We start from the raw sequence: 14,488 nt of genomic DNA, 5'->3' as shown, positions 1-14,488 counted from the left end.
ATAGCGATTAGCCTCCTGCTTGGCATCAGTCGGTAAAGCATGAGATATTTGATATAATCATATAATTAGGTCGTGGTTTTTTAATAGGATTCAGTCTCAAAAAATCTTGATAGGCCTAGGTATGGGCTTCTCCTATAACTCTTGTAATTCAATAAAAATAAATATATATATAAATATGATACTTATACTATAGTGTTGAGGAATAAAAATAAATTGCACACCATAAACATTTCATACATATATTAAACAAATAATGCAAAAAATAGATCGAGGCAAAAAATATATAAAGAGCGATAGAAAAATATAATATAAAAATAGAACAATAATTGAAATTAGTAAAATATCACAGGCTAAACTTTATATTCTAGATTTATGGCACGAATCATTACCATGTGCCTTTATCTTAAAATCATATGCATTCTTTTGCATGTAGCTGCGATATGCGCTTGCTAATACTTGTTGACTTGGACAATTCAATTAAAAATATGTGCTTTAAGATCAGCTTGATAAATTAGCCACTAATAATCCAAATATATATATATATATTAAAATCTCTAGTACTTAGTAGATTTCTTTGTATCGAATATATATTTTTATCTCAGGGTGCAAGATTCGGCACCTGACGGAATAGGTAGAGCCATTCATCTAGTGAATTAGAGCTATAACAAACTATCGCAAATTATATTGCAAAAATTAAATATCATATGCATATGTTTTAATAGCTTAGATTTTATACTTCTTTGATTCAATAGAAATTTCTGAAATGTATTGATCTATCTTTTTCTTTCAATAAAATACCTTTAATACTAATTTTACTTGCGCAAGTATTACTCTTATTAATTTCTTAATTTATAATAAAAACCCTTTCGGCGAGCTAGCTTTGATTATTAGATTAATTCGAAGCACTAGAGCGCCCATCACTAATTCAATATTTATCACTCACGTGTCGAAAATCTTCTTGTAAGCCGCCGATGTCGATCCAACTCCATGTGGTCCGGGAATATGGTAGCCGGAATCGTCTCTTCCAAGGGGTTATAAATTTATTTGAAATTGAAAATGACTTCTGCTTTACAATAGCATCACAAAGTCCTTTAAGAAATTTAATAATGTGATTTAACTTTAACTTTTACAAATTTATTAGCAAGGTACTACGCTCAAAAATATTTGGGGTCCTCTCCTGGTGGCATTTGGTTGGCGAGTGCTGGTTCTCCTTTCTCAATTTTTACAAATCTTATTTCCGACTTTCAAATTAACATAAAATTTGAATATCTTAGTCCTCCGCCATTTAGGGTCAAATAGATCTTACAAAAAATATCAAAATATTACTTAGATTGTACGATTAATAATTTCTTTGCTTTCGAGCCATATCGATAACATAAACTATACAAAGTTTTAACACAAAATCTAGTACATTTATATAAATATATAGAAATATTTTTGAATTGGCCTACAGTTGCCGCCTATTAACTGCCGTTTTACTATTGGTGCATGCAAATTTTATTCGGTATTCATGCGCCTGGTACCTCTTATTTCCTGAATACACTTAATTATTTTTATTTGGTTTATTTGTTATGCTCTTTACATGCTAGCTAATATTCTATACATTAATATTAATTTCATGCTACCTAATAATTAGCCACGTGATCAGGTGTTTTTTCACATTGCACACCGTTTGATTGCAATAGAGCTCTGCCAAGGGGTTTTGGTCAGATTCTACGTTTCTCGATTTGATCGATCTCTAGGTTACCGATCCGTGAATACATGTACCTAACCTCAATCTTCAAAATATTTTATATAATAATCTATTTATGAGCAATAAAATTCCTTCAAATCCTTTTTAGGTTTTTGTACCATTTAGCCAGAACAAGCTGATGCTATCTAATCTTAGTTATTATCTATTTGGCGATATTAGCCAGTTACTTTATTTTCAGACCTATTACTATTTCGGTTAGGGATTTTTATCTACCCAAATTCGATACTTTACAATGTGTATTTGGATATACAACTTCATTCTATGCATTAGTTATGATTGAGGAAACATTAAAAATATAACGTTCGTTGTGTGTACAACCCATTGTCAAGAACATGTTTCAGTTAAGTTCGTTTCACTTGAATCTGTCAGTAGATTGCCTCTCTCTCTCACACACATATCTCTCTCTACTATTAATCATCAAATAGACTATGACTAAATGTAATTGAGCATGACTAAATGTAATTAGCCATGACTATATTAACTAGAGCATGACAAGAGAGAGAGAGAGAGTATCATCTTCCTCTCCTTCTAACTAGAGCATGACAAGAGAGAGAGAGTATCATCTTCCTCTCCTTCTTCTTCTCCTTCTTCTTCTCCTCCTTCTTCTCCTTCTTCTTCTCCTTCTTCTTCTCCTTCTTCTTCTCCTTCTTCTTCTCCTTCTTCTTCTCCTTCTTCTTCCTCTTCTTCTAGAGAGAGAGAGAGAGAGGTTCTTCTAAGGGGGCGGGGGCGGGAGAGGTGCGGCAGGAGCGGGGGAGGTGCGGGGAAGGTAGGATTGGTGCATGAGGAGGGGGGAGGGGGGGAAAAGTCATAAAAAAGTCTCGCAAAATCCGCGTTATCCATCTACTAAATTCTTCCTCAATTCGTCTATCCGTCTTCCTCAAATTCTTCTAGCTGCTTATGCTGTACCCTAAATGACTGTGTGGTTTCAAAAAACTCAGTTTTCCTCCGTTTTAGATCAATTTCATCCAGTTCTAGCTTACGCTTCTTGGCTGATAGGAGACAAGGGCTGTATCTCTTTAACAGGGTATGGGAGAAGCTTACAAGTCATGTTTGCTTGTTTTCTTAAGACTTGTGTTATCAAGTTAGCTGTTGCTACAAGACCCAACTCATCTAGCTCAACAACTTTGAATATGGTAGAGAAAACTGTGGTTGACTTGGAGAAATATGTCTCACCACTCTTAATATAGCACTTTTGTGAGAAACTGATATTATTTCTGTCTGATGGATCCTCAAAAATCTCTACATAATTTATAGCTAGTAAATTGAAACTGAATGCAGAAATAACAATTATATAAGAATAACAATAATAAGAAATTATTTTATTTCTATGTTGTGGCTCAGTGGGGATCTTTACTTGTACTCCAGTCAATTTCTTGGTATTGCTATTTCCCCAGTAAACATACTGTAGAAGATCATTATAGACCAAACAACAACTATTTTTTAAATTATCTGTCAGTTTTCTCCACATTTTAGCCGAGGACAGAGAATAACTTGGGACATTTTGGAAATAATTTCTACTATCATTCAAGAGTGACAAGCTATCTTGAATAGGGTCAAAGATTTTGCTATTGTCTCTATTTGTTAAACTATAGTTATAGATTGTAGCTTCCAAACGTGTAATACCATGCATTTTAGCTGCATCAGAGGTAAAGGTTTCCTGTAATCTTGCATCTGCACAGGGAATAAAGTCTACAATATGGTTAGCTAACTGGTTATTTACAGCAGGGCTTGTGATTTGACATACAAACTTATTATAAATTTTTACTCTCACATTATTATTAACCCAAGCCAAGCAATCGATCCCAACAGTTTTATTGTTATCTACTATCACATTATAGTCTTCTTTATATTCTCCTTGGAAACAGAAACCAAGCACTTGTAGAATCTTTTGAGACATATCACTTCCACTGTCCAATAGGTAAGCCAGCTTTGCTTTGACTCCATGTTTAGGTGTCACCATATTAGAGAATTTGCCTCTTAAATATAAGTTGAATGCTACACATATATCCATATATATTAGAACGAAACGTCTCTTATCCATTGGCTCACAATCATCCAAAGCACAGATTTTCACAAGCATTATATTGTCACAAAAAGGTTCTGTGTAAATTTTATGAACAAGAATTAAAGAAATCAGAGTTAACTTTAGATGAAATGCAAGTTTATCTTGTAGAGAGAATATTGAAGAAAGTTGGAAAGCGTTATCTTGTAAAGTGGCTCGGTTTTAGTGAACCGTCTTGGATAGATAAGAGTCAATTACTAACTAAGTAAATATTTTACAATTGATTATATACGCTGATCATTCCAACTTATAGTTTAATATGTTCTCAGATATGAGCTGTCGAACGGAATCATTTGATGAATATATAAGCTCAGTATATATTATAAATAGGCATTTTAATGAATTACGTAAATATGATTCTCTTTCTTTAGAAAAAATGGCGAGAATACAAAGTTATTGTTGTGAACTAACTGAACTATTGGAGACGCATCAGCAATTATTGGACCAGTTAGCAGAAAAAGGATGGACAAATATGAAATATCTAACATTTGTGAGAGACTATGAAAAATTAGGAGTTTGGCATAGTGATAACTATAATCATATTTCTGTTTGTGATTTATACTGTACATCATATGATGCTTACAGGGAAAAAGATTGCCCCGATTCATGGAGATGTGATTGTGCACATCTTAAAGAGTCTATCGATAAAATTAAAAAATGTATAACAGAAAAAAATAAACATTTAACAAAAGAACAATTAAATGAACTTATCTGGAATTTTTTATCTATTTGTTCAGATGAGAGTGGGCTAGAACAAGATTGATAGCATATTATGTTTAATTTCAGATTGGAAATGGATTCAATTTCATTTGATAAGAACTATTTTTCGAATAAAATCGATGAAAAATATAGATGTTGTTATTTCGAACTTATTGACAAAACAATATAAGAATTGAATAATTTCGGAAAAGAAGGACTAACGTTTGAGGAATATTTAACATTTATAAAACCTGGTAAAAGTGAAGAACAGAAGTCAGAACATATAAGCGTATGTTATATTATAAATAAGAATATAGTTGATAGACATCGAAGATGTGAATTAAAGGAAATTCCTGAATTTTGCTATTGTAATTGATTAGGTTGGTTGAATATTCAAATGTATTATTTCATTGAAGATAGGTTAACAGATAAAAACATTGATAGTGTAAGATTTACATTTGAAACTATGAAAATGTGTGGCGAATCAGCAATGTTGTACAAACTATAACTTTAACTTTTTTACAGAAATTATGATGAACTCATTAATTGAGGAGAGAATAAAACTTTTAAATACTAAAAGCTTTGAATGTGAAAATTAATTGTAATAATAATAATAGTAATACTTGTAGAGGTTTAAGGAATAAATGTATTAGTTGTAAGTTATGAATAAATAAATGCAAAATTATTATAACTATTGACAAAAGTTTGAAAAATAAAGACGATATTGTACAAATTTTTGATTATTGCATACCATATTTAATGAATGTAAACTATATACTTGAATTATGTAAAGAATTATCAAAAATAAATGCTGTATAATGTTTCTCATTCTATGTTGATTTATTGAATTAAACCAAGCTACTCTAGTTGTAAAGGTATGTGTAAGTTAGAATAATATATGAAGCCGTTTAGTCTGATTAAGTATGTACACATATAATTGATTGAACAGTAGTAAGGAAGTCTTCATACTAACAACATAGAATATTATGGTAGAAGAGAAAGGTATTTCAAAAAAAAAAAAAATAAATAAATAAATAAATTATTAGTTCTTGTTCCACCACACCATGTACCAGGTTGAATGTGCAAAAATCTGTTTGAGTCCTTATGATGATAAGAGGTACATTGCTGAGAACGGTGTTGACACTCTCCTTTTTGGACATTATAGAGTGCCCACAACACTCTAACTGATTGCTCAGTATGTTCCATGACAATCATCCAACACCACTGATTTGACTGTTGTAAATATCATGAATATTATTAGATCTAAGCTAGCTTTAGAGCTTCATAGCGTGCCGCGTGTGAACTATGCCACTCGCAAATATGAACTGAAAAGTGAAAAAGACCTGCTTCAAGCCAACCTTATTGAGATGTCAAGTTTATCGCGTTTTAATAAGGGTTATAAATATATCTTAGCTGTTATTAATTGTTTTTCAAAATTTGCATATTGTGTACCATTAAAAGACAAGGCAAGCCAATCTGTATTTAACGCTCTCGAACCAATTATTTCTAAAAATAAGGGAGTTAAGCTGTTCCAAACAGATCAGGGAACAGAATTCTTTAATTCAAAAGTTAAAGCGTTATTAGATAGATATAGTATTAAACATTACCATGTTTTTAGTGATTAGAAAGCCTCCATAGTTGAAAGGTTTAATAGAACACTTGAAGCAAAAATTTATAGATATTTAACTGAACATGGAACCAAAAACTGGATATCACAACTAGATAGTTTGGTTCGTGATTATAATGCAACAACGCATTCATCCATTAGAATGAAACCTAAGGATGTGAGGAAGAAAGATCGTAATCATGTTCTTAAGTCATTGAATTCTGCATTCAATAGACGATATAAATTGAAAAATTCAAAACCGAAATTTAAGCTAGGAGATGTTGTACGAATCTCAAAAAAAAGGGTTCTTTTCGATAAATCTTATAACATAAACTGGAGCGCGGAGTATTTTGTAATTCATTCTATATTTCCTTCTCAACCTGTAACGTATAGCTTGCGAGATCTAAATGGAGAAGTAATTAGTGGTAGGTTTTATGCAGAAGAAATTAAAAAAACACAATTAAACGAATCGGAGAGACAAGTGTATTTGATTGAAAAAATATTAAAACGTGATAAAAAAGGATTGCTAGTGAAATGGATTGGATTTTCAATGCCTAGTTATATTAGTAAAGATCAACTATTAGATGAAAAATAATCTATTGTAATATCTCATTTTAAATACATTCCATTCAGTGTAAATATGTCAAAGATTTGCTGTAAATATAATAGCTCCTCATCGAAAATGCTTTTCATTTCAATCTGAAGTTTCATTTTCGTAATTTGCTAAGGCTAAGGGTCAAGCAACAGATGCATTCTCGTGAAGAGGGTGCGGGAAAGAGAGGGAACGATATGTTGAAGTGAGAAACTTCTATCAGTGGGAGGGAGCGAGCGAGCGAGCTCCTGTCGAGCGATGACCCATGTGGTGGGTCACCCTCCTGCCTGATAACTTATCAGTTCCTTATCAGATCACATGCTGTACACGTGACTAACATGATTCCGATAGTAAATTTCGACAATGTTATAAGAGAGAAAGAAATGCCAACATGGTGTAAAAATGGTAAGTTGTTACCTCATAATGCATGGATCCTTATAATAGGCTCTTCAGGCTGTGGCAAGACCAATTTGCTATTTAATTCAATTTTTTCAAAGAATGGCTTGAGATTTAAAACTATATACTTGCACACGAATAGCGAGTATCAAGATAAGTACTTGTTTTTGAGAAAAGTCTTTTCAAAAATGAAAGATGTTGAATTTCATATAAACAGCAATTCGGAATCTATTCCTCACCCAAACAGAATATCACAATATTCTTTAGTAATATTCGACGACTTCCAACTTAATCATGTACCTCAAATAAGAGAATATTTTACTATGGGACGACATCGTAATATTGACACTGCATATTTAATTCAGAGTTATGGAGCTACACAGAAACATTTCACTAGGGACAATGCAAATATGATTATAATCTTCAAGATAGATTTATTGAGTCTGAAATTAATTCACAGAGATCATGTTGGAGGAGATATTTCTTATAAAGATTTCGTTAAACTTTGTCATAAAGTTTGGAATCGTAAACCTCATAATTTTGTAACTATTATGAGCGAGTGTGGAATTAATAGTGGCAAATACCGAGATTCGCTCGATATGTTACTTACCGTTCAGTAGAGATTAATTCTTTTTGCAGTCATGTTGTCATACAGCAGCAGAAAACTGAATAGAAAGAACGTTGGTTTAATCGAAAAGATTAAGAAATTGAGAAAAGTAATCAGAGACAAGCATAAAAGCTTAGTCAATTTTGAAAGACGATCGGAGGAATACAATAGGAAAACTCTATCACCATTGATAGAACCTATAATTGAATTGGGAAAAACCAAATCTAGTTTTCACTCTGGTGTAAAACCAAAAAAGGAAGAAGTAAAAGAGGAGAGTATGGAAATTGATGATAATGAGGAGGATGAGCAGAGTTATGAGAGTTCAACAGACAATTTTTTAAGCTCGACTAAATTTGAAAACAGTTTACTTGGTTCTAGCAGAAACAATGATGTGCTGTCACAATATCTAAAAACGTTTCATGCGGAAAAATTGAATAATTCAATCAGTTATGGAATTTCATACAATTCTAAAGATGACGTGTATCATATTGGAAATCAGCAAGTAATATTCGATAACGGTTATATAGATATTAATAATGAAAGATTTCGTTTAACACATGGTCTACTTGAGTTATTATTCAGTGCGAGACCAAACTCGAATCTTTATAATCAGAGAGATCTGGATAAGTATAAAAAATCTTAACACTTACAGGCATACATTTAGATCGAAGAGGCTATGTTAAACGAAATCAGGGAATTAAATCGCAAATGATTCAAAAGTTATTTCCCAGTAAAAAAATTAGTAAAAAGAAGGGGTGGGGTTTATTGAAATTTGCAAAAAATAATTCTCATGATAGAATTTATCAATACTTTGATAATTTTGACGAATTAGTGGAAAGATTAAATTTACTCTATTCCTCAAAAGCTTCTGGCAACACTGGACATGATATTGGGATCGCGTCTATAATTGAAGAGCTAAAAGATAAAGCTAATATCGATAAAGCTATTGCAGAGAGAACTCTAACTTTAGAATCTGCTCTAGGAGAAGTGAAAACTTTAACAGACAGCTTTTCATCTCAGTTGCTCAGTATTAACAACGATAAAGTTGATAAAGCTTATTTAGATAAGAAATTAAAAGCCATATCGGATAAAATTAAGAATTTGGAGGTGTTGGACAGAAACTATCTCAATACTAAATTAAAACAGCTTAGTACAGAAATTTTTACTAAAGTAAATGAAACACATCCATCGTCAATTGATAAGCAATATTTAGAATCTGCTTTGCAGAAATTGACTAGTTCTTCATTAACAAAAGAAGAGTTTGAAAAACGATTATCTGAAATGGTGAGTGCAATAAAAGCTAATATTATGGAGGGTATTGAACAATTCATTACAAAAGATGCTATTGCTATTCTGATTAATCAAATTGCAGAAAAGTACGCAACTTAAAATGATATAGGAGATTTTATTAAGAAAAACGAGATGGGAGTCGCTGTGAAAAGCGTTCGTGATGAAATAGCTGAGGCAATTAAAAATTCGGAAGATGGTACTGTCATGAGACTGCAATGTTCGGCTCCATTCATAGATTATCTAAATTTATTCATACACAGAGTGGCCCTGGACATTGTATCCTCATATGCCCGGGTTAGTTTTCATATGAACTGGATAGAGGCTAAAGAACACAACCTTACAGAAAATCAGATAGTGCAAATTATTACAGAAAAAATGGACCTAGCCCAATATAAAGACTTTGTATTGTCGCCGAAAACATAAAATCTTGTAAACACTTGCGTGAGAGAGAGTGAACTTTAACACATGCTGCTTCAAATTTCAGTCTAGACATTTTTGACTATGATTGATTGCATAAATCTTGTAAAAGGATGACATATTATGAGAGAGAGTGAAGTATTTAAACATGTGCTGCTTCAAATTTCAGTCTAGACATTTTTGACTATGATTGATTGCATAAATCTTGTAAAAGGATGACATATTATGAGAGAGAGTGAAGTATAATGAATTTAAACATGTGCTGCTTCAAATTTCAGTCTAGACATTTTTGACTATATCGGTTTTTCCATAAATCTTGTAAAAGGATGACATATTATGGGAGAGTGAAATTTGAAGTATAATGAGCTTTAACGGTTAAACACATGCTGCTTCAAGATGAAGACGGCGAGTATAAAGGCTTTGGTCTCTGAAATTATGCAAAAGGATGACATATTATGGGAGAGTGAAATTTGAAGTATAATGAGCTTTAACGGTTAAACACATGTCGCTTCAAATTTCAGTCTAGACATTTTTTCATGTAACAGAATGTAACGGTTTTCGCTGCAGGAGTTATTGGACTTAGAGGGGAACCTTGCAGAGCGCACGTGTCTAGAGGAGGGACACAATCACGAGTGCACATGCCACTGACAACATGAAAGATTCGACTGCACAAGTTTCAACGAGTTGTCTCAGAGCCGCAAGCCAATTGGGGTTTTATGCCTATGGTTGGGATTGAACTTTTGACTGTCAGTTGGAAAGCAAGCATAGTATGACCCATTATAGAACTTAGATTATTGTAGAGATTCACTAGTATATCATTAGATGTAGAGAGAAGGATTCACTAGTATAGCAGAAAGGATTCACTAGTACAGTATAGGAACGATCGATCAAAATGGAACTTAGTTAATCCTTGTCTGTATTCTCCTTCTCTAGCCTTTCATAACGCAAAGATCGTTGAGGAGAGAGAAGCATGTGGTTTCACTTTAATCTGACAGTATAGGAACAGTCGATCAAAATGGAACTTAGTTACTCCTTATCTGCTTCACTCCCCTTTCGTAATAGAGAATAGCAAAAAAGGAATTTAGAAGGGTGCCAGTAAGAGATGGAGCGAGTAAAAGAAGGAGAGAGCAGATGTGGCATCTGGCTAATACATCATAGATGTAGAGTGAAGGATTCACTAGTATAGCATTAGAGAAAGGGATTCACTAGTATAGCAAAAAGGATTCACTTTAATTTGTCAGTATAGCATTAGATGTGGAAATATGGATTCACTTTAATTTGACAGTAGAGAATTTTTCCCTCTCAAAGAGATTTTTTCCCTCATCTAGCATTCACTTGAATCTGTCAGTATAGCATTAAATGTAGAAATATGGATTCACTTTAATCTGTCACCAAGGGAATTTTTCCCTCTCAAAGAGATTTTTTTCCCTCATCTAGCATTCACTTCAATTTGTCAGTATAGCATTAGATGTAGAAATATGGATTCACTTTAATCTGTCACCAAGGGAATTTTTCCCTCTCGAAGAGATTTTTTTCCCTCATCTAGCATTCACTTCAATCTGTCAGTATAGCATTAGATGTAGAAATATGGATTCACTTTAATCTGTCAGTATAGAGAGGGAATTTTTCCTACTAAAAGGGGAATTTTTTTTCCCTCACCTGGGCAAGGGGAAGGGGAGAGAGAGAGAGAGAGAAAGATATATCTCTCTCTTTTCAACCCCCCTCACCTCCACTGGACAGGGGGAGGGGGAAATCTATTTTTAGAACACCCCCCACCATCCAGGCGGGGGGAAGGGGAGGCGGGATGGACAAGGGTGGAGAGGGGGGAGGGGGTTTTGGAGCAAAAAAGTGGCCTCAAAATCTTAGATTCCTTCTTCTACATGCAATCTTTTCAATGAACTCAAAGTACCAACTGTTCGACAGTTGTACATAAAAAACTTGATAATATATATTAAGAAGAATAAAAATAAATTTCTTCTTCATTAAAGAAACTTGAATTTAAATTTACGTCCTATTAGAGAAACATCCCATCAAGACAAGATGGATTTGAATGTATGTAGAAGACAATTCACTTACTCATCACAGAGGATAATAAATCTTGTTCCTACTCATTTTTTTGCCAATACAAGCCGGAGCAAAAAACTAAATTGTGAGATTAAGGAATGGATAAGATCAAATAGAACTGAAGAAAAAATGTTCTAGGCACCAACTGTTTCTTGTTTTATGTTCTGTTTTTATTTATCATAGAATAATAATTATTGTGTTTTACTAACTTTTATCTAATTTAATCTACAAATTTATATTTGTGTGTAAATTCCACAAATCTTTGTTCTTATTTTGGTTAAATTTCTTAGTTTATATTGAATAAATATATTACTGCAACTTAAGTCTACGCACAGGTTTTACCTTGTAGGCTACTCCTTAAACATAGATGGACATAAAATATTATATGCTGCAGTTTTGGGATCATTTTATATATTTAATAGTATTTTTCTTGTATTATTTCTAGATGTTATAATATTATATTATTATAATTGTGTATGTTTTTTGAGAAATAAATTTGAAATCCTAAATAAATGCTGCAAATCACCCCGAAGACCTCTGCTACTGCAGACATTGACAACAGGGTTAACAGCTAGATGGAAATTCGATGAGAACTACTATCCAAAAATTAGTTGCCAGCCCGGGAATCGAACCCGGTACCTCCCAATTGCTAGTCAGGTATGCTTGCCCTTACACGAAACTGACAATCTCTGGATAGCAGCGCTCATTTTAGGGCTGGCAACTAATTTTTGGATAGTAGTTCTCATCGAATTTCCATCTAGCTGTTAACCCTGTTGTCAATGTCTGCAGTAGCAGAGGTCTTCGGGGTGATTTGCAGCATTTATTTAGGATTTTCGTTTAATAATAATTATAAATCAATTAGCATTTGTATAAATGCATTCTCTATTTAATTCCATCTGTAAATAAATTTGAATTTGAAAAAATCAAAGATTTGTTTCTCTATCAGACCTTCATTCATTATTATCAAATATTTGATAAAATGGACTGTTACTCCATGAAAGACTGTTGATCAAATACAAAGTGAGGCATAATAATTAGCGATTTTAAAAAGCGCGCGATCAAGTTGTGTTGGAGGGAGGTGGAGGGGATGGCATCAGTTACGTTTGGCGCAAAATAGCATTTAGTCACAATGGAGTGCTGGACCCCACAACATCGTGCGTACGCTCTCAAAGCCTTTTATCAAAACGGTAGTTCATACCAGTTAGCACGTCGTGCATTCCGCAACCATTTCAACATTAATCGGAATCAGCCAGTGCCATCTGCCTGTGCGATTAAAAATTGGGTTAAGAACTTTGAAGAGACTGCGTCAATGACAAGGAAGAAAACAGAAAGACCGAAAACTGTGCGCAGACCTGAAAACGTTGAACGTGTAAGAGTCACCATTGACAGAAACCCTCGTCGCTCAGCTCGCCGACAAAGCGTTACACTTGGGATTTCAAACCGAACAGTGAGACAAATTTTACACCAAGATTTGCACTTCCACCCGTACAAAATCCAAATGGTTCAGGCCCTAAAGGAAACGGATTTTGTAAGCAGAAGCTAGTTCAGCTTAGAATTTTTGGATTTGATTAATGAAGACGAGGACATTGTAAACCGTACACCGTGGATGAGTGATGAAGCGCACTTCCATCTCTCAGGTTATGTTAACATAACATAATTGATTCTTGTTTGAATCATTTTTGATTGTTTAGATAATTTTTCATTTGCGTTTTTTCGCATTTTCCATCTTTATAGAGTGATCTGGCAAGAAGCAGTTTCAACAGATATTGGGCATAAGGGGGACTCGAAGTTGACTTTCTTGGCAGCTCCTCTGCCGAGCTCAGGGGTGTTCACCAATTATGCAATGAAAATATTCGATAATGGAACATTGCAAGGCTCAAGCATTGTTGACCCTGATAGCCTGAGGATCACACTCACCGGCTTCAAATTTGCTTTTGCCCAGCGCTCCAACTGTGGCGATCCATCGAATAACGCAAGTAGCAAGAGTTGTGTAAGTTTCAATTAATAAATTTTCAAATTTTCATTACATATCTACCCTTAATGTAAGTAGCCACGCTTAGTGAGTTAAGTGGAAAAGGGGGCTCTTATTGCCTCAAATTCGCCCACATCACTCTTTGTAATGTTATTAAGTGAAAATAAAAGATATTCATCTATCTATCTATCTATCTATCTATCTATTGTGATGAATTTTTTAAATAGACCTCATGAGAAGAGAGGAAAATTGTGATTACCTTTTAAAATGAAAGAATTTGCTAAATGAATGGTTAGCGACCGAGCGATAAAGCTTACTTATCAGTAACTGTACATTAGATAAGAGTACCGTTCTGTACTGAATATTTTCTAGAGAATTATTAAATAAAATTACAATTATTCTGCAAATAAAGTACGAACCATTTATGAATTGCTCATTGAATTTTGAGGTTACACTTTGCTTACTACCGATCAGATGTTTTAAAGCAGCTCAAACACAGCTGACTGATTCAGCGAATTTTAAATGTCATGCCAGACTCATGCAAGCTATAATTTTATGTCTAAAAAAGTAAAAACTATCAATAAAGGACCAAGAATTTCGAATAAAAAATAAAATGTATGTATTATTGTTGAAATTATTTATTACTTAAAAAATTATATTATAATGTCAAGTATTATTGTAACTAACTAGGTCGTAGCATGAACATTATATTATTGATAAAAAACAGCAGAAATTAATTATAACAGTCCCAGACATAATGAAAATTGTATAAGAATATTCCTTTATTAATTATTACTTCAACTGAACCACATGGTGATTGAATATCTTTGGCAAATCTAAGCCAATCATAGTGCATAGAAATAGCACCAAAAAGGTGATCGCTTGAAAACAACACATGTTAATCTACTATCAGACAACAAACCTGCCTTATCATATACGCTAGCACATGTACATTGTATAAGAGGAACTATGTCTAGGAGATTAAGCAGTTGTAAGAATTATACAAATTGAGTTATTATTGTAATTAAAG

At 33.3% G+C, this 14,488-nt stretch overlaps 1 protein-coding gene across 1 annotated transcript in view; it reads left to right on the top strand.

Moving 5' to 3' along the window:
- LOC111053427 (glutathione hydrolase 1 proenzyme) overlaps positions 1-14,488 on the top strand; it is an 80,448-nt gene that overhangs the window by 45,905 nt on the left and 20,055 nt on the right. The window contains exon 4 of the mRNA XM_022340318.2: positions 13,221-13,476. Coding sequence (XP_022196010.2) covers positions 13,221-13,476 — 256 coding nt within the window. The remainder of the gene's footprint in view (positions 1-13,220; positions 13,477-14,488) is intronic.

The sequence above is a fragment of the Nilaparvata lugens genome, chromosome 4 (genome assembly GCF_014356525.2).
Source record: "Nilaparvata lugens isolate BPH chromosome 4, ASM1435652v1, whole genome shotgun sequence".
NCBI lineage: Eukaryota > Metazoa > Arthropoda > Insecta > Hemiptera > Delphacidae > Nilaparvata > Nilaparvata lugens.
The sequence above is the reverse complement of the archived record's forward strand: the minus strand, read 5'-3'. Positions and strand labels throughout refer to the sequence as shown.